The sequence below is a fragment of the Mobula hypostoma genome, chromosome 2 (assembly GCF_963921235.1).
Source record: "Mobula hypostoma chromosome 2, sMobHyp1.1, whole genome shotgun sequence".
NCBI classification, from domain to species: domain Eukaryota; kingdom Metazoa; phylum Chordata; class Chondrichthyes; order Myliobatiformes; family Myliobatidae; genus Mobula; species Mobula hypostoma.
The window spans coordinates 236,258,356-236,279,232 of record NC_086098.1 but is presented as its reverse complement, the minus strand read 5'-3'; the positions used below and the strand labels follow the sequence as shown (position 1 = coordinate 236,279,232).

General features: G+C 45.7%; 1 protein-coding gene across 1 annotated transcript in view; it reads right to left on the bottom strand.

Moving 5' to 3' along the window:
* LOC134337107 (hepatoma-derived growth factor-like) overlaps positions 1 to 18,036 on the bottom strand; it is a 34,271-nt gene extending 16,235 nt beyond the window's left edge. The window contains exon 1 of the mRNA XM_063031956.1: positions 17,780 to 18,036. Within this exon, the coding sequence (XP_062888026.1) occupies positions 17,780 to 17,866 (87 nt within the window). The 5' untranslated portion in view covers positions 17,867 to 18,036. The remainder of the gene's footprint in view (positions 1 to 17,779) is intronic.
* Between the last annotated feature and the right edge of the window lie 2,841 nt (positions 18,037 to 20,877).

Genomic DNA, 20,877 nt, shown 5'->3' with positions numbered 1-20,877 from the left:
CACCCCTGGTCCCCAATATACAGGGGAAGGGCCCCTGTATAAAGAGATTTCCACTGGGGACCTCTTCCACCACCAGATGGTAACACAAATTGCCAAGGTGAGTCCAGTCGGCAACGAAGTGAAAGGTGTAACAGAGCAGCCCGTAAAGGAAATGCTTTGGAGCGTCACGGAAGAGCACGGTGGGCAACCCCGCGAGACGGCTCACTCACATTCAGTACCATCCTGCCACCGTGTGACCCTCCCTCAGTACCACCCTTCCCACAGTGAGACCTTTCCTCAGTACCTGCCCTCTCACAGTGACCCTCCCTCAGTACCATCCCTCCCAGTGTGACCCTCCCTCAGTACCTCCCCTCCCAGTGTGACCCTCCCTCAGCACCACCCCTCCCAGTGTGACCCTCCCTCAGTACCACCCCTCCCACAGCGAGACCCTCCCTCAGTACCACCCCTCCCACAGTGAGACCCTCCCTCAGTGCCACCCTTCCCACAGTGAGACCCTCCTTCAGTACCATCCCTCCCACAGTGACCCTCCCTCAGTACCATCCCTCCCAGTGTGACCCTCCCTCAGTGCCACCCCTCCCACAGTGAGACCCTCCCTCAGTACCATCCCTCCCACAGTGAGACCCTCCCTCAGTACCACCCCTCCCAGTGTGACCCTCCCTCAGTACCACCCCTCCCACAGTGTGACCCTCCATCAGTACCACCATTCCCAAAGTATGGCCCTCCCTCTGTCTAACCCGTCTGACAGTTTGACCTTTGCTTAATTCTACCCTCCAAGAGTATAACACTCCCCTCCTCCATGCCTGTTCTGCTTCCTTGCCACTGCCCCTCCCATAGTGTAGGAGTCCGTATCACCCCTCCCACAGTGGGAATGCTTCCTCAGCACTGGCCTGCAGTGCCAAGCTCTCTGGGGAAAAGCTTGAATGCACAGTCTGTGACTCAAACCACTACCACCCAGTTGTAACACACACTCAGGACATGAGGGTCCTCAGAAAATAAAACATCAGGTAGTATTATTTGGCTGTAGTTACTGTGGGCTAGGTTTGCAAAAAGCAGCTTCCTCGCAGGCCCTGCCGCTGGAGAACGAAGCAGCTGTGTGCAGCTTTACTGAGCATGCAGTAAATGGGGCTGGACAGTGAGAAACAGGCTCAAAGTTCAATTTTATTATCAAAGTACATATGTCACTATACACTATCCGGAGATTTGTCTTTTTGAGGTAATTGATAGTAAATAAAATTTTTCCCTCTTTTTGCATTACTAATAATTTTCTTCTTTTTATATTTCTTGTTGTAAGTTATAGTTTTTATTATGTATTGCTGCGTTATGTATTGTAATATATTATTATGTACTGCTGCAAAACAAATTTCGCGACATAGGTCAATGATATTAAGCCTAATTCTGATTCTGAGAATCAATGTAAAACTGCACCAGACAGAGACGGACAAACAACCAATGCACAAAAGACAACAAAGAGCACAAATGCAAATAGAAAGTAATAACAATAGTAAATATCAAAAACCCCAGTTGTAAAGTCCTACACAGTTGAGGGGCTGGAGATTCCCACGGCTGACAAGGACTCAATTCACCAAGAGAGAAGAGAGTTAATCATCTGGAGCAGACACACATTCCGACAGCAGGACACACCCAACCTACAACACCATAGCAACAGGCCACCAGGCACCTCTCTGATTGCATGGTTAAAGTCTCATTTGGTCGTCCATACAGCAAAAAAACTTCTTTAATGTGTGATTTTAAAAGATAAACAGCATGCAGACCTTAAACATTAAAAAACTGAAGTGTTAGCCAGGGCTGAGTTACACACACTCTAGAGTCAGAGGTTGCTGCCTCTCTCCAGAGCCCTCAGTCTAGACTCAGTTCAGTATGGAGGGGCAGGAAGAACAGAGGGCAATGAATGAGGTGGAATACCGAGGGAGGGAGAACTCCCTCTGCTTAAACTGTGGGAGGGAGAACTCTGAGGAACAGAGATTACTAAAGGGAGGAAGAATACCACGGGCTGGAGATTATTAAGGTAGTCACAAGTGGAGGTGCGGGACTGAGGGAGGATCACACTGTGCGAGCGATAGTATTGAAGGAGAGTCACACTGTGGGAGGGGCAGTACTGTGGGAATGTCACACCATGTGACATGCCAGTTCCTGGATGCCAGGTTAAACTGCCTCACCCACTATTGGGGGGAAGGGGGGTGAAGCCGATGTTAACCTCCCAACCTGCAGCACTAATCACTGAAAATTCAACTCTCAGTGCACTCCAGTGGGTAGAATCTTACAAAGCAAAGACATCCACGACAAGGATGTCAAATCTCCTGGACGGCCAAGCAGAACATGCCAAAGGAATGGGCTGTGAGGTGCTCTGTGGAAACGCATGCCCTTCTGAAGGGAACTCTGCCCTCAGTCTGCCTGCCTGCTTTAAGCATTTAGGACACCACAAACCGAGACGGGCGTTACTTGTCCAACACTAACTGGCAATGTGGTGTGCCCGTTCTACTCCTTCTGGTGAGATTGTCCACGTGAAACTAGCCGGTTTTGGACCCCATGAAGATGTACATGTCGGGGAAGGGGGAGCTGCACGAAGGGGAACTACACCCCCTGTGCCTGCTGTCCTTGCTCCTAGCAGACATTAAGAGTGGAGGTGAGTAAGTAGAGCTGGGATGGTGGGTGTAATGGCAATTCAAAGGATTGCCCCAACTACTGCTGCAGTTGCATTGCATTTACCCAGACAAGTGAAGGGCATCCCATGATGAAGTCCTGCTGAAGATTATTGGCTGTAAATGTTAATTGTTTATTCCTCTCCACAGATGCTGCCTGACCTGCTGAGTTCCTCCAGCATTTTGTATGCGTTGCTCTGAATTTCCAGCATCAGCAGAATCTCGATTCCATCACATCCCTCCCTTGTGCTTCAGCGAAAAGCTGGTGGGCCACTAACCCCATTAATGTGTCGTGACAGTTTTTATGTCACTCGTCCGGTTCCACCTTTGGTAATGGTGACCCTTGGTGACCAAGGTGGGATCTTGGTGACAGCAGTGGGAAACTGATTACTCTCTCCTGCTGGGAGATGTCACTGCCAAGCATATTCTGTGGGCCAAGGATTAGCTATCAGCCCCTACCTGGAAGTTATCCAAGTCTTGCAGAATACAGCCTAGTCTGCTGCGCTTACAGAGGGGGTAGGGATTAAACTGTGCCTTGCAGTTACCACCAAACACCCTCATTTCTAAAGGAACACAAGGTGGTGAACAAGACTGTAAGGTATATTGGCATTTTGATAGCCACATGGAGGCAGGAGCTTGGAGGGTTATGGGCCAAATGTGGTAAACTGGGACTAGCAGGGAGGATGCCAGCTGGGCAGAAGGGCCTGTTTCCATGTTGCTTACTCTATGACTAAGATTATAGGAGCAGAACCAGGGCATTCGGCCCATTGAATTTGTTCTACTGTTCAATCACACTGATATCTTTCTGAATCCCACCTCGCACCCTCTCTCCATAACCCTTAATCTCGTCATATAGAACACAGAACAGTACAGGCCCTTCAGCCCACAATATTGTGCAGACCTTTTAATCTACTCTAACATCAATCTAACCCCTTCTTCCCAAATAACTCACATTTTTCCACCATCCATGTGTCTATCTAAGAGTCTCTTAAATGCGTTCCACATACCCATTACTCCTTGTGTAAAAAAAAACTACCTCTGACAACCCCTCCCCTACACTTTCCTCCATTGACCTTAACATTATGGCTCCACCCTGGGTAAAGTTACTGGCTATCCTCTCGATCTATTGCGGTTATCATCTTGTACCCCTCTATCGAGTCACCTCTCATCCTGCTTATCAAAAGAGAAATGGCTTAGTTCACTCAACCTTTCTTCTTAAGGCACTGCTGTCTGATCCAGCTAAATCTCTTCTGTACCCTCCTCTAACGAGGCGACCAGAACCGAACACAATATTCTATGTGATTTAAGTGGTATAACCAGAGCTTTACAGAGCTGCAAAATTCCCTTGCAGCTCTTGAACTCAATCCCTTGACTAATGAAGGCCAACATACCATACACATTCTTAACCACCCTATCAACTTGCACAGCAACTTTGAGGGATCTATGGGCGTGGACCCCAAGATCCCTCTGTTCCTCCACGCCGATAAGAATCTTGCTATTAACGCTGTAGTCTACCTTCAAGTTCAACTTTTCACTTCACATTGCCCCAGATAGACCTCCATCTGATCAGTAGCACTAACAACCTAGAACCTGTCGATCGCTGCCTTAAGTACACCTAATGACTTGTCATCCACAGCCCTCCATAGCAATGAATTCCACAGGAACTGCCATTGGGCTAAAACACCTGAAGATGGCGAGTCCGAGGACAGTGAGGTCTTAGCGGCTGAGATAATTGACCCCCAACATCGACAAGCACTTTTCTCGTGCGAGTAAGGGATTCCACCCTGATACCCACTGACATCAGATCACCTGCCAGTGCCAGTACGGCTGTGCTCCAGTAATGGGAAAGGATACAAACACAGTGTGGACATTGAACTTTGTGCAAATGCAAATTATTTATAATACAAACAGATGAGCCTCTGCACTAATTTCATAAACAATCTAGCTAGTTATCCTTTTATTGACACTGGGTATGCAGCCACATACTGTACAGATTTCCATACCTTAGGGCAGCAGTCATGCTCCAGAATTTCACTAGCTGATGTCACCTGTCCAAGTGTCTTTGAAGTGTTGCTACCTGCCTCAACGTCCACTGGCAGCTCGTTCTATACACTCACCACCCTCTGGGTGAAGAAGTCATCCAGGCTCCTTCTAAATCTTTTTCCTCTCACCTTATACCAAGCCTTCTAGCTTTTGATTTCCCGGTGCCAGGAAAAAGACTGTGCCCAATCCGTTATCAACGTCCCTCATGATTTTCTTCACCTCTACAAGTTTCCTCAGTCTTTTATGCTCCAAGGAATAAAGTCCTCAGTCGATAACTCAGTCTCTCAAGTCGTAGAATCAGAGAAAACTACAGCAGAGAAACAGCCCCTTTGGCCCATCTAGTCTGTGCTCAACCATTTAGACTGCCTAGTCCCATCCCATCAACCTCCATATCGCTCCCATGCATGCACCAATCCAAACTTCTCATTGAAACTGAAATCACATCCACCACCTGCGCTGGCAGCTCGTTTCACATTTTCACCATCCTCTGAGTGAAGAATTTCCCCCTCATGGTCCCCTTTAACATTTCACCTTTCACACTTAACCCATGACCTCTAGTTGTAAGCCTCAAGACCTGGCAACATTCTCAGAAATCTCTTCTGCATCTTTCCTATAATGACATGTATCCTACAGCAGATTAACGAAAACTGAACACATATGCAAGTCATAAACTCAGGAGATTTTGCAGATGCTGGAAATTCAGAGCAACACAAACAAAATGCTGGAGGAACTCAGCAAGTCAGGCAGCATCTATGGAGAGGAATAAAAAGTCGACATTTCAGGCCAAGACTCCAAATGCAGCCTCACTAATGCCAATGTTTTGTACATCTGCTACATACCACATATCCCACATTCAACACCCTGATTGAAAGCCAGTGTACCAAACAGCTTCTTCACAATCTTGTCTACCTGTGTTGCACTTATGCAGAACTACAGCACTCTACAACACCCCCAGGGCCCTAAGCTCCATGTGAAAGCCCTGCCCATTTTGTTCATGAATGCAGCCATTCCATTCAAAGAGATTCAGATTGAGGAAAACAAGAACAAGGTGTAGCAATTAGTGGTGCTACAGCATTGACCCTTCTATGTGAGTTTGCTCACCCTCTACACCACTGCAGTTTCCTCACACTTCCCAAAGATGTGCTGGAAAGTTAACTAGCCACTGTAAGTGCAGGTAAGTGGCAAAAGGACATAAGTAGAAGAAAAGAGTTGATTTACCAAATGTTCTACAATGAAAACCACAGAGAGTAGTGGACACAGCTCAGCACATCACAGAAACAGCATCCCCACCTTGGACTCTGTCTACACTTCCCATTGCCTCAGTATCACAGCTAATCAAAGACCCCACTCACCCCAGACAATCTCTTTTCAGCCCTCTCCCATCAGAAGATACAAAAGCCAGGAAGCATGTACCACCAGGCTCAAGAACATCTTCTATCCAGCTGTAATAACAACAATCATAACAACAGTAATCATCATCACAAAGTAACCCATAAAAGACACCATACCTTACTATAAATACAAGCCTGATCCAGTTTTACAGTCAGAGTCTTACAAATTATATTATGACTGATGCATTATTACAGATAGGACAACCCCCAATAACCATCTGGATATAATGAGGACATAAGAAACAGGAGGAGTAGGCCATCTGGCCCATCAAGCCTGCCCTGCCATTCGATAAGGTCATAGCTGATCTAGCCATGGGTTCATCTCCACCTACCTGCCTTTTCCCCATAACTCTTAATTCCCCTGCGATGCAAAAATCTATCCAACCTGGTCTTAAATATATTTACTGAGGCAGCCTCCACTGCTTCAGAGAATTGGGCAGAGAATTCCACAGATTCACCACTCTTTGGGAAAAGCAGTTCGTCCTCATCTCCATCCTAAATTTATTCCCCTGAATTTTGAGGCTATCTCCCCTAGATCTAGTCTCTTGAATCCTGCAATAATACAGGATAAGCAAGGAAGAACAACTTCATAGATATAGCCATACCAAACACACACAACATACAGAAATCAGTGAGTGAAACGCATCAGAAATATGCCGAATTAGAAGAGGAAATTGAACAGGGTATACATTGTCCTGGTAGTAATATCTACACCTGGTATCATCCCAAAGTCACTACACAATAGCATTAAACAATTTGGGCTACACAGCAATATTTATGTAAATCTCCAGAAAGCCTCAATACTAAACACCACTAGAATAGTCCAAAAGTTCCTTGCAAATGACAAATGAGCATGCTTGGCTTCGCCCGTATTTCAAGTTTTACCAGCTTGAGCTGAGAAAAAAATAAAGCTATAAAAATAATAAGATTCTGTAATTATAAATCAAACCTGGTGGAATAACAGAAATCTTTCATGTTGTTATATTGACTACCAAAAAGCATTCGATTATGTCTCACATTCATGGTAATTGGAGATCTTAACATATATATAAATTACATCTAAATCTTGACAAATTCCTACTACACCTGATGAAGCATTGGCGTACTATAATCACCCTATCCATTAACAACCAAAAGTTTGACTTCCAGGGTGACTCTCTCAGCCCACAACAGTTTTGTCTAACTTGAAACCCGCTCTCTAATTTACTGAATTGGATGAAATCAAATCGGAAACAACCAAACAAATTATACTTTGACGAGGCTTCTACACATGGACAATTTGAAATTATACGCTCCGTCCATCTATAAACCTAAAGCAATTAATTCAAATAGTAGAACTATTCTCCAAAGATATAAACATGAACTTTGGACTAGGTAAGTGCTAAACATTAAACATAAAGAAAGGTGGAATTAGAGCTAGCAGAATATAAAACAGAGCAACAGGATACAGTACAACTGCTGGATGAATATGAAACATACAAGTACCAGGGATTTTAACAACCAAAGAAAATAGATCATAGTGCAATAAAGGGAAAATTTTCAACAGAATTTTAAGCTTAAGAAAATCTGCCAAACAGAGCTCAACAGTAAAAATATAACAAAGCCAATAAACACTTTTGTATTATACTCATTCTTTTGCTACAATATCTTGGTCTGAAACTGATCTGGAAAATTTACAATGAAAAATAAGAACTGATATGACAAATTTAGAAAATATTATGTACACTGGAACGCACTTAGATTAACACTACCTCGGACAGAAGGAGGAAGAGGATTAACAGACAAAAAATTTACACAACAGTCAGATAAAACTTCTAAGGATATATTTCACCAACAAAAACAGGATTTAGCACACCACATGAACATATGCAATTCTGATAAGAAGTATATAGCACTAAACTTAAATGAAAGCATAACCCAGAAAAATGAAGAAAAAGTTAACCACTGGAAGAGCATGGCCCTACATGGAAGACAATGCCACAATCTGAGCACACCAGATGCCAATGAGGAAGCGTTGAACGCCTGGCTGAGAGTTGGAGATCTCTTACCAGACACAGAAGGGTACCTTGTGGCAATACAGGACCAGGTGGCGAACACAAGAAAATCAAAAATACATCATAAAAGAGCAACAAATTCAAGAATGCAGTAGATGTCAAGAGAAACCAGAAGCAATCCAACACATTACAGGATCCTGCAGCAGTTTAACTCAATCTAATTAATTACACAGGTGCAATCAAGTGACAAACATCATTTACCAAAATATTGTTTTAAAATACAAACTCATAAAAGACACCCTACCTTACTATAAACACAAGCCTGATCCAGTATTAGAGTCAAAGTCCTACAAATTATATTACAATCAATCCATTATTACAGACAGGACAATCCATAACAACTGTCCGGATATAATAATACAGGATAAACAAGCAAGAACAATTTACTTAATAGATGTAGCCATTACAAATACACATAACGTACAGAAATTAATAAGTAAAAAATATCAGAAATATGCTGAACTAAAAGAGGAAATTGAAATACTATGGAACAAGAACAGGGTATACATTGTCCCAATTGTAACATCTACAATTGGCATCACCCCAAAGTCACTACACAATAACATCAATCAATTAGGCCTACACAGCAATATTTATGTAAATCTCCAGAAAGCCACATTATTAGAACAGTATGAAAGTTCCTAGCAATTGAGAAATGAGCGTGCTTGGCTACGCCTGTACCTCAGGTTTTACCTGCTTGAGCTGAGAAAAAATAAAAATATGTCATAACTTATTTATCAGGCACTTATCATACAGTGTAGTTCAGCGTGCTTTACAATGGGATAAGGTGCAAATATGAAAATAAAAGACAAAATTATGTGAGTTAAAAGAAAATAGGTTTTGAGCTGCCACTTAGTACTGTCAACTGAGTCTGCAGCCCTTAAGAGTTTCAGGTATTCAGTTCTACAGTGCAGCAGCATGGTTCAAAAGAGCTGGCCTGCCAATTACCTTTTGAGGGAGAATTTTTAAAATTAAGAGACCAGCAGAAGGCAACCTGAGCGCTCGAGCAGGATTATAAAACAGAAGTGATTCTGTGATGTACTCTGGTCCCAGACAGAGCTTTAAAAACAAGAGAACTTTAAAATCAGTTCTAAGATACAGGAAGCCAATGCAAAGTAACTAGGACAGGGATGGTTCTTAATACGATAAGATGGACTCTTAACCTCTCAATCTACCTCATTATAATCTTTTAGGTTTATTTGCACTGCACTTTTTCTGTAGCTGTAACACTTTATTCTGCATTATTTTTATTTTAACTTGTTCTTGTTCAACCCACTGTGTAATGACTTGATCTGTATAGAGATTACGCAAATCATGCTTTTCACTGTATTCTGGTACATGTGACAATGATAAACCAGTTCAAAAGCCAAAGGTGGAACTGAGGGATTTCCTCCATTGGGAGCCAGCATTAGCAAAACAGGTTGAATGGCCACCATGTACTTAAGGAAGGATTTCAGTTCTGTGGGAAGGGTGGAGAAGCTAGGGTTTTATTAAACTTACAAACAAAACATGAGGTTAAGTGGAGATTTAATGGACTCATTTAGACAATACAATATAGGAGAAGAACCAGGCCATTTGGCACTTCAAGTCTGCTCCGCCATTTCATCATGATCCAATTTTCCTCTCAGCCCCAATATCCTGCCTTCTCCCCGTATCCCTTCATGCTCAAGTTAAATATCCATACAGAATTAGCCTCCACATCTACCTGTGGCAAAGAGTTCCACAGATTCACCAGTCTCTGGCTAAAGAAATTGCTCCTCATCTCCATTCTAAAACGATACCCCTCTATTCTGAATCTGTGTCTTCTGGTCTGAAACTCTCCCACCATAGGAAGCATCGTCTCTACATCCACTCTATCAAAGCCTTTCACCATTCGATAGCTTTACCCCTCATTCTTCTGAATTCCAGTCAATACAGGCCCAGAACTATCAAATACTCTTCATATGACAAGCCAACCAACCCTGGAATCATTTTTCTGAAACTCATTTGAATCCTCTCCAATTTTAGCACATCCTTTCTAAGATAAGGGGCCCAAGCCTGCTAACAATACCCCAAGTGAGGCTTCACCAGTGCTTTATAAAGTCTCAACGTAACAGCCTTGCTTTTATATTCTAATCCTCTTGAAATGAGGATCCTTTTGCATCTGATTTTTTGTATTTTCTCTTCATTTAGAAATTAGTTAATGCTTTTATTTCTTCTACCAATGTGCGTGACCATACACTTCCTGACACTGTATTCCAGCTGCCATTTCTTTGCCCATTCTCCTAGTCTGTCTAAGTCCTTCCTCAAAACTACCTGCCCCTCCAGCTATCATCATATCGTCTGCAAACTTTGCAACAAAGCCATCAATTCCATGATCCAAATCACTGACATATAATGTAAGAAGAATCGGTCCCAACACAGACCCCTGTGAAACACCAGTAGTCACCAGCAGCCAGTCAGAAGAGGCTCCCTTTATTCCTACACTTTGCTTCCTGCCAATCACCCACTGGTTTATCCATGCTAGAATCTTCCCTGTAATACCACGGACTTGCGGCTTGTTAAGCAGCCTCACGTGTGGCACCTGGTCAAAGGCATTTTGAAAATCCAAGTACACATCAACTGATTCTCCTTTGTCTATTCTGCTTGTTACTTCTTCGAAGAATTCCAACAGATTTGTCAGGTTTTCCTTAAGGAAACCATGCTGACCATGGCTCATTTTATCATTTGCCTCCAAGTACCCTGAGTCCTCATCTTTAATAATCAACTCCAACATCTTCCCAACCACTGAGGTCAGACTAACTGGCCTCTAGTTTCCTTTCTTCTGCCTCTCTCCCTTCTTAAAGAGTGGAGGGACATTTACAATTTTCCAGTCTTCTGGAACCATTCCAGAATCTAGTGATTCTTGAAAGATCATTACTAATGCCTCCACAATCTCTTCAGTCAGCTCTCTCAGAACTCTGGGGTGTACCCCATCTGGTACTGTTGACTTGTCTACCTTCAGATCTTTCAGTTTCTCAAGAACCTTCCGTCTAGTTATGGTAACTTCACACTTCATGCCCCGTCACCTGGAATTTCCACCGTACTGTTCTTGTCTTGCACAGTGAAGACAGATGTAAAATACTAACTCATTTCATCCGTTATTTTGTTGTCCCCCATTACTACTGTTTTCCAGAAGCCCGAAAACCACTCTCACCTTTGACACTTTATGTATCTGAAGAAAGCTTTGGTATCTTCTTTAATATTATTGGCTAGCTTACATTTGCACTCCAACTTTACCTTCGTAATAACTTTTTTAGTTGCCTTCTGTTGGTTTTTAAAAGCTTCCCAATCCTCTAACTTCCCACTAATCTTTGCCCTATTATATGCCCTCTCTTTGGGTTTTCTCTCCAATGGGATCCCACCACTAAGCACATCTTTCCCTCCTCCCCACTTTCTGCTTTCTGCAGGGGTCGCTCCCTACGCGATTCCCTTGTCCATTCGTCCCCGCCATCCCTTCCCACCGATCTCCCTCCTGGCACTTATCCTTGTAAGTGGAACAAGTGCTACACCTTCCCTTAGACTTCCTCCCTCACCACCATTCAGTGCCCCAGACAGTCCTTCCAGGTGAGGCAACACTTCACCTGTGAGTTTGCTGGTGTGATATACAGTTTCCGGTGCTCCCAGTGTAGCCTTCTATATATTGGTGAGATCCGACGCAGATTGGGAGACCGCTTCGCTGAACACCTATGCTCTGTTCACCAGAGGAAACAGGATCTCCCAGTGGTCACACATTTTAATCCCACGTCCCATTCCCATTCCGATATGTCAATCCATGGCCTCCTCTACTGTCGAGATGAAGCCACACTCAGGCTGGAGGAACAACACCTTGTATTCCATCTGGGCAGCCTCCAACCTGATGGCATGAACAATGAGTTCTCTAACTTCTGTTAATGCCCCTCCTCCCCTTCTTACCCCCATCCCTAATTTATTTATTTTTTTTTTCTTTCTCTCTTTCCCTCTCACAATAACTCCTTGCCTGTTCTCCATCTTCCTCTGGTGCTCCCCTCCCCCTTTCTTCCTTCCAAGGCCTTCCATCCCATGATACTCTCCCTTCTCCAGCCTTCTATCCCTTCTGCCAATCAACTTCCCAGCTCTTGGCTTTATCCCTCCCCCTCCTGTCTTCTACTATCATTTCAGGTCTCCCCCTCCCCCCTCCACTTTCAAATCTCTATCTCTTTTTTCCATTAGTCCTGACGAAGGGCCTCGACCTGAAATGTCGACTGTACTTTTTCCTATAGATGCTGCCTGGCCTGCTGTGTTCCGCCAGCATTTTGTGTGTGTTGCTTGAATTTCCAGCATCTGCAGATTTTCTCGTGTTTGGGTTTTAAGTTGGCTTTGACTTCTCGTTAACTACTATTGTTTCCTCTTTCCTTTAGAATACTTCTTCCACTTTGAGATGTATATATCCTATGCTTTCCAAACTGCTTCCAGAAATTTCAGCCATTGTTACTCTGCCATCATCCCTGCCAGTGTTCTTTTCCAACCAATTCTGGCCAACTCCTCTCTCATGCGTCTGTAATTCCCTTTACTCCACTGTGATACTGATACATCTGACTAGCTTCTCCTTCTCAAATTTCAGGGTGAATTTGATCATATTATGATCACTTCCTCCCCTAAAGGTTCTTTTACCTTAAGCTCTCTAATCAATCCTGGTTCATTGCACAACACCAATCCAGAATAGCTGATTCTGGATTCTTGTGGGCTCAACCAGAATTGCACTAAAAAAGCCATTTCGTAGGTGCTCTAGAAATTCCCCCTCCTATAATCTAGCACCAACCTGATTTTCCCAATCTACCTGCATATTGAAATCTCCCATGATTATTGTAACATCGCCCTTTTGGCATGCATTTTCTATCTCCCAATGCAATTTGTAGGCTATATCCTTACTACTGTTTGGGGGTCTATATACAACTCCCATCGGGGTCTTTTTACCCTTACAGCTCCTTAGCTCTATCCACAATGATTCAATATCTCTGACCCTATGTCACTTCTAATGATATGATTTCATTTTTTACAGAGCAATGCCACCCCTCTGCCTTCCTGCCTGTCCTTTCAATACAATGTGTATCCTTGGATATTAAGCTCCCAGCTATAATCATTCAGCCATGATTCTGTGATGCCTACAACATCATACCTGCCAATCTGCAACTGTACTGCAAATTACTCTACCTTATTCCATATATTGCGCGCATTTAGATACAACACCTTCAGTCCTTTTTGATTTTGTCTCACCACGCTCAACCTTTTGATTCCTGACTTTGTCTGAGGTCTTCCCAACATCTGCCTCCATAACGGCTGCACTAATTGTTCTCGTAGTCTGGTTCCAATCCCACTGCAGCTCTAGTTTAAACCCCACCATGCGGCATTAACTTTCCCACTAGGATATTAGTTTCCCTCCAGTTCAGGTGTAAACCGTCCCTTCTGTATAGATCCCACCTTCCCTGGAAGAGAGCCCAATAATCCAAAAATCTTATTCCCTCCATCCTACACCAACTCCTTAGCCACATATTAAACTGTATAACTTTCCTAGTTCTAGCCTCACTAGTATGTGGCACGGGTAGCAATCCTGAGGTCACAACCCTCAAGGCCCTGCCCTTTAACTTATCACCTAACTCCCTGAACTCCCAATGCAGAACCTTGTCACTCCTCCTACCCATATTATTGGTACCAATATGGACCATGTCTTCTGGCTGTTCACCCTCCCACTTAAGAATGTTGAAGACTCAATCTGAGACATCTCAGACCCTGGCCCCCGAGAGGCAACAAACCACCCGGGAATCTTGTTCTCTCCCACAGAATCTCCTGTCTGCCCCCCCCCCCCCAATGAGTCCCCTATCACCACAGCGTGCCTCTTCTTCTTCCTTCCCGTATGAGTCACAGAGGCAGACTCAGTGCCAGAGACCCAACCACTGTGACTATCCTCTGTTTATCAATGCTAGTAAACGAGGAGCAACTATTTCTGGAGCCAAATGATCCAGGAGCTGGAGGATGTGGATTACTTGCAAAAGACTCAGGGGCGAAAAGAGATTTTTTTTCTTAAACTCAGTAAGTTGCAACCTGGAAGGTGTTGCCTGCAAGCAGGGAAATTTTCAAATGACACAAGATAAGCATCTGAAGGGAATATAACTGATTGGCAAAGGAAAGGGCAGGGGGTATGAACTGGGGTGTGGGGGCTACTGGAAAAGTCAACACAGGGACAATGTGGCCCATGACATCTCCCAACAGCAGTAGATCTGAAAGCACAAACAGGACTTGACTTCCAAGGATCTCTGCAGCTCTGCAGAACCTCACAGCACCTCTCATGACCAGCAAATCGGAAGAACAGGGTGGCTGCATGAGTGGGATGGCAAACAACAGCTAAAACATGGGGCTTTGCCTGGTCAGGTTCAGCAACGGTCTGCTTTACCCACCTCAAGTCCAGTTTTGTCAAAAGTATTTTTCAAGTCTTATTTAATTAGTTTAGAATCAGAATCAGGTTTAATATCATTGGCATATGTCATGACATTTGTTGTTTTGAGGCAGCAATGTAATACATAATTATAAAAATTCAATTTTCAATACAAAATATACATAGAACTATAAATTAAGTAGTGCAAAGAGAGAAAAATAGTTAATAGTGTTCACGGGTTCACTATAATTCAGAAATCTGATGGTGGAGGGGAAGAAGCTGTGTCTGAAAGGTTGAATGTGTGTCTTCAGACTCCTGTATCTCCTCCCTGATGGTAGCAACGAGAAGAGAACATGTCCTTGCTGATGGGGGTCCTTAATGACGGATGGCGACTTTTTGAGGCATCGTCTTTTAAAGGTGTTCTCAATGCTGGGGAGGCCAGTGCCCAGCATGGAGCTGGCTGAATTTATAATTTACCATGGCTTTTCCCGATCCTGTGCAGTTGCCCCAATACATATTTGTAACCTACCGTAATACTTGTGGATTTCATTTCATAATGGTGGAATTTTACTTTAAAAGCAAAGTTACAGCTGGCCACTCAGTAACATGCTTGAAAGCACTCAAACCAATTATCTTTTTTTATATATATGTGTATGAAATGTGTTTCCCTTCTCTGTAATGATGTGTTATCTCCCCTTACCACCTTCTCCCAAGATGACACCAACCCTCTCACTGTCTCTCCCATGTATAATAGCCCCCTGCATACCTGCCCAATGTACCACTCCTTGCTGAGGGAGAAAGGCTTTCCTTGTAAAACTTTTCACAACTGCGGGACATCCCAGAGCCACTGAAGTGCACAAGGCGCAGTTACTGTTATTAGAAATTAACACCACAGTTTATCTTCACACAGCAAGATCCCACCAATATGATGCAATTAGACATAGTCCACACAGCTTTAGACGGGGTACTTAAGAACTATGGGGAGAACATCCCCACCCCAGAACTGAAACAGAGACTGCAGTATCCTGCACAAACACTCAACAAGGTGGCCATACTTTGATGCATCACTAGAAACTAACACCTCCCACAGGGTGGCCCTACATCAGCACAGCCCTTTCCCTCAGTGTAACTCTCCCTCACTCCCGTCCCTCCTCATGGTATGACCCTCCCTCACCACAGCGTGGCCCTCCCTCACTCCCATCCCTCCCCATGGCGTGACCCTCCCTCACTCCCGTCCCTCCCCACGGCGTGACCCTCCCTCACTCCCGTCCCTCCCCATGGCGTGACCCTCCCTCACTGACGTCCCTCCCCACGGCGTGACCCTCCCTCACTCCCGTCCCTCCCCACGGTGTGACCCTCCCTCACAACCGTCCCTCCCCAGTGTCACCCTTAGTCTCACCCTATGTAATGTGTGACCCTCCCCAAGTACCACCCTTCCTTAGCACAGCACCGCTTTTAAAATTTTTGATCCCATCTTCAGAATGTGACACTAAGTCACTTCTTTGGCTACAAGGGGATGCACACTGAGCATTCCCCCCCCACCTCCCCTCCCCTCCCCACTCAATATGGTGAACCTAATGCTGCACATGACACGGTGCCAATTCTGTCTGATCCCATACCATTGTTTCAGCAGAGACCAACATACCAGTTAGTAGGTTAACTGGTCACTGTAAATTGTCCTGTGATTAGGCCAGTGGTTTGCTGGGTGGTGTGGCCCGGGAAGTGATTGTTCTGCGCTATATCTGTAAGTAAATAAACACCTTCGCAACCTCCACCTGTGTGTGTCTGTAAACATCTCTGATTTGGACACTGTGGGCAAGCTCGACACTGCTCACTCCTAAAGGTAAGGATGAGCTGTCTTGGGGGTGGGGGCATACATCCAGAGGAGCGAACATCACCTCTGAGGTTGATCTCATAGAGGAACAGAATTGGGCCTTTTGGCCCAGCATATCTATGCTGGCCCCTCCACATAGTTCTCGATATCCTTCTGTTGGCGATGCTTCCACGGAGCTGTGGAGGGGCAGTTCCAGGATTTACGACCATTGACAATGAAGGAACGGTGATACATTTCCCAATCAGAATGGCGTGTAAGGTAGAGGACACACCACCATGTGCACCTTGTTCATCCGCAGAGCCAATCAAGAGTCCTTTTGTCTCTCTCTCTCTCTGTCCGAACACATTATTGCACTCACACCCGCGATCTGAAGCAACCCCGACCCATTCACACATAGTATCAGCCCCCACACTGTTTGTTTCGTTTCCCTCTTCACAATACAACACAACTCAACCTCGTCCCATTTGAGACTCAGGGAGAGGAGCCTACAGTCACGGACACATCTACTCCAATTCCATTTCCCAACATATCCCCTGCCAAATCTTCCCCAATGTATTACCCCACCCCGGACCCATCTGACACCCCACATCACTCATCATGATCCTTTATCCCACCATCTCTCTTCCCAGTAACTAAGTTGCTTCTGTTCACCCTCATTCGTTCCTCTCCCTACCCCATGAAGCCCACTTCACTCCAACTCCAGACACACACACCACCATGCTCATGCAGGCCCCACCACGGTGCCTCAAACCCCTTCAACCCACTGCACCGTCCTGCACATCGCTCCTACGTGTCCCTCCCTCCACACAAAGATCCTCACACCTGAGTCCTGGGCCCCCCTTCCCTACTATGGTTCAGAAGTCCTGTTATAAAACAATTTGATCATTCCTCCCAATGACCCACACGTCTCTGTTATCCCTTCACACCTTCCCAAAAGTCCACCCAACGATTGTGAACTTCTTCCCAATCACCCAAAACACTGTGCCCCCTACTGAACACTTTACAACACAATCCCCTTCCCAATCACCCATAACCACACTCCTACAATGTGCCCCCTACTAAACACACAGTATAAACATCTCGCTGCCCATTCCACCCACCCACAGACACAACCTAACATGCCTGACTCCCTCCCACACATACCACCCTATAACCCAGTACCCCAAAGTGACTCCTTCACACCCAAAAATTGTCTCTTCGACCCACCTACCCAACACCCCAAACCATGTGATCACCACAAACACCCACGTGACCCTAGGGCACACGTGACGCCGACTCCCTCCACCCATCCTCACGCCCCCTCCCCTCCCCTCCCCCCACCACCACCGCACCTCCCCCGCGATCATCGTCCCGCTCCCCGGACCCACCGCCCGCGCCCTCTCCCTCACCCGGGCCGGCCAGTGTGGGTAGCCCTTCATCTTGGCGAACACCAAATCCCCGGCCTTGTAGTCCCGCTGGTGGTTGATCCTCGACATGTCGCGGCCGCTCGGGGCCGCCCCGTTCTCCCGCTCCCAGTACCGCGCTCGCACTCAGGCCCAGGTTGGCATCGACCCGCCCGTGCTCGGTTCGCTGGCCTGGAGGACTCTCTACTCCCGCTCAGACCAGGGCTGGCATCGACCCGCTGGCGCTCGGTTCACAGGACTGGAGGACTTCCCGCTCCCGCTCAGACCAGGCCTGGTATCGACACGCTCGCGCTCGACTCTCCAAACTGGAGGACCGCCCACTCGTACGCCAGGCGGCGCAGTAGAGCACTACAACATCGTTCACAGCTTGGTTTTGGTGGAGAGCGGAGATCTCTCAGGACCGTCCCATCACGTTCAGTGAAGCTCCCTCAGTACCGTCCCGTCCGGTCACACACAGTGAAGCTCCCTCAGCACCGTCCCGTCACACACCGTGAAACTCCCTCTGCATCGCCCCATCACACACACACACACACACAAGTTCCCTGTCCACTGTCCCATGACACAAAAGTGAAGCTCCCTCTGCACCATCACATCACACACATAGTAAAGCACCCTCTGGATAGTCCCATCATGCACACAGCAAAGATCTCTCTTTACTATCCCAGCACACACCCACAGTGACATTCCTTCTGCACCATCCCATTACACAGAAGTGAAGCACCCCTCTGCACCATCACATGACACAGACAGTAAAGCTCCCTCACCACCATCCCATCACACTCTGAAGATCACTCTGCACCTTCCCATCGCACAGTGATTCCTTCTGAACTTTCCCATCAAACATTGTGAATTTCCCTCTACACCATCTCATCACACACAGTGACACTTCCTCTACAATGTTCCATCACACACAGTGAAACACCCTCTGCATCGTCCCATCACAGAGTAAAATTCCGTCTGTATTGTCCCATCATACACACTGACACTCGCACTGCATCATCCCATCACAGTCTGTGAAGAACCCTCTGCACTATCCCATCACACATAGTGAAGCTCCCTCTGTAATGTCCCGTCACAGACACAGTGACACTCATAGTCATAGTCATAGTAATACTTTATTGATCCCGGGGGAAATTGGTTTTCGTTACAGTTGCACCATAAATACTAAATAGTAATAGAACCATAAATAGTTAAATAGTAATATGTAAATTATGCCAGTAAATTATGAAATAAGTCCAGGACCAGCCTATCGGCTCAGCGTGTCTGACCCTCCAAGGGAGGAGTTGTAAAGTTTGATGGCCACAGGCAGGAATGACTTTCTATGATGCTCTGTACTGCATCTCGGAGGAATGAGTCTCTGGCTGAATGTAGTCCTGTGCCCAACCAGTACATTATGTAGTGGATGAGAGACATTGACTAAGATGGCCTGCAACTTAGACAGCATTCTCTTTTCAGACACCACCGTGAGAAAGTCCAGTTCCATCCTTACAACATCACTGGCCTTACGAATGAGTTTGTTGATTCTGTTGGTGTCTGCTACCCTCAGCCTGCTGCCCCAGCACACAACAGCAAACGTGATAGAACTGACCACCACAGACTCGTAGAACATCCTCAGCATCGTCCGGCAGATGTTAAAGGACCTCAGTCTCCTCAGGAAATAGAGACGGCTCTGACCCTTCTTGCAGACAGCCTCAGTGTTCTTAGACCAGTCCAGTTTATTGTCAATTTGTATCCCCAGGTATTTGTAATCCTCCACCATGTCCACACTGACCGCCTGGATGGAAGCAGGGGTCACCGGTACCCTAGCTCTCCTCAGGTCTACCACCAGCTCCTTAGTCTTTTTCACATTAAGCTGCAGATAATTCTACTCACACCATGTGACAAAGTTTCCTACCGTAGACCTGTACTCAACCTCATCTCCCTTGCTCCCTTTGTACTGTCCCATCACAAACAGTGAAGCTCCCTCTGCACCGTCCTATCGCACATAGATTAAAGATTCAAAGATTCAAAAAACTTTATTGTCATGCTAACCGTACATCAGCTCTGCAGGGCAGAATGAGACAGCGTTTCCCAGGGGCAGTGCAATCATAACGTAACAAACGCAAGACTAAATAATAAACATAACAATAAATAGTAAAACACAACAGCCACATGTCAGTTAAAATCAGTTATAAGTGTCCAGTGCAAGTTAAAAGTGTCCAAAGCAGAGTCAGGTAGAGCAGCTATTTAGCAGCCTGACTGCCTGTGGGAGGAAGCTGTTCAGTAGCCTTGTGGTTTTAGTTTTGATGCTCCTGTAACATTTGCCTGATGGAAGAAGAACAAACAGTTCATGGAGAGGGTGTGAGGGGTCTTTAATGATGTACCGTGTCTACTGGAGGCATCGACTCTGAAAGAGGTCTTGGACAGAAGGTAGGGAGACCCCAATAACCTCCTCTGCTCCCCTAACCACCCTCTGCAAGGCTTTTTTGTCGAGAGCACTGCAGCTGGAGTACCAGGTTGTGATGCAAAAGGTCAGCACACTCTCAACCAGCCTCTGTAGAATGTAGTTCAGATGTTAGTGGGGAGTGATGCTTGCGAAGTTCCCTTTGCACTGTCCCATCACACACTCAGTAAATCTCCCATAGCAGCTCCCCATCACACTCACAGATGCTCCATGAGTACTGTCCAAGCACACTCAGTGAAGATCCCTCTGTACGGACCCATCACACACCGTGAAGATCCCCCTGCACCATCACATTACACACAAAATGAAGCTCACTCTCCACTGTTACATCGAACATACGGTTAAACTCCCCCTGCACCATTCTGTCACACACAGTGACCGTCACATCACACGTAGAATGATTCTCCCTTAGTACCATCCTATCAACACAGTGAAACACCCCCTGCACTGTCCCAGCACGCAGTTAAGCTCCCTCTGCACCGTCCCATCACGCACAGTGAAACTCCCTCTGCACTGTCCCATTAAACACACAGTGAAGCTCCCTCACCACCATATGATCACGCTCCATGAACATCCCTCTGAATCGTATCAACACATACAGTGAAACTTCCTCTGTACTGTCCCATCACACATGGTGAAG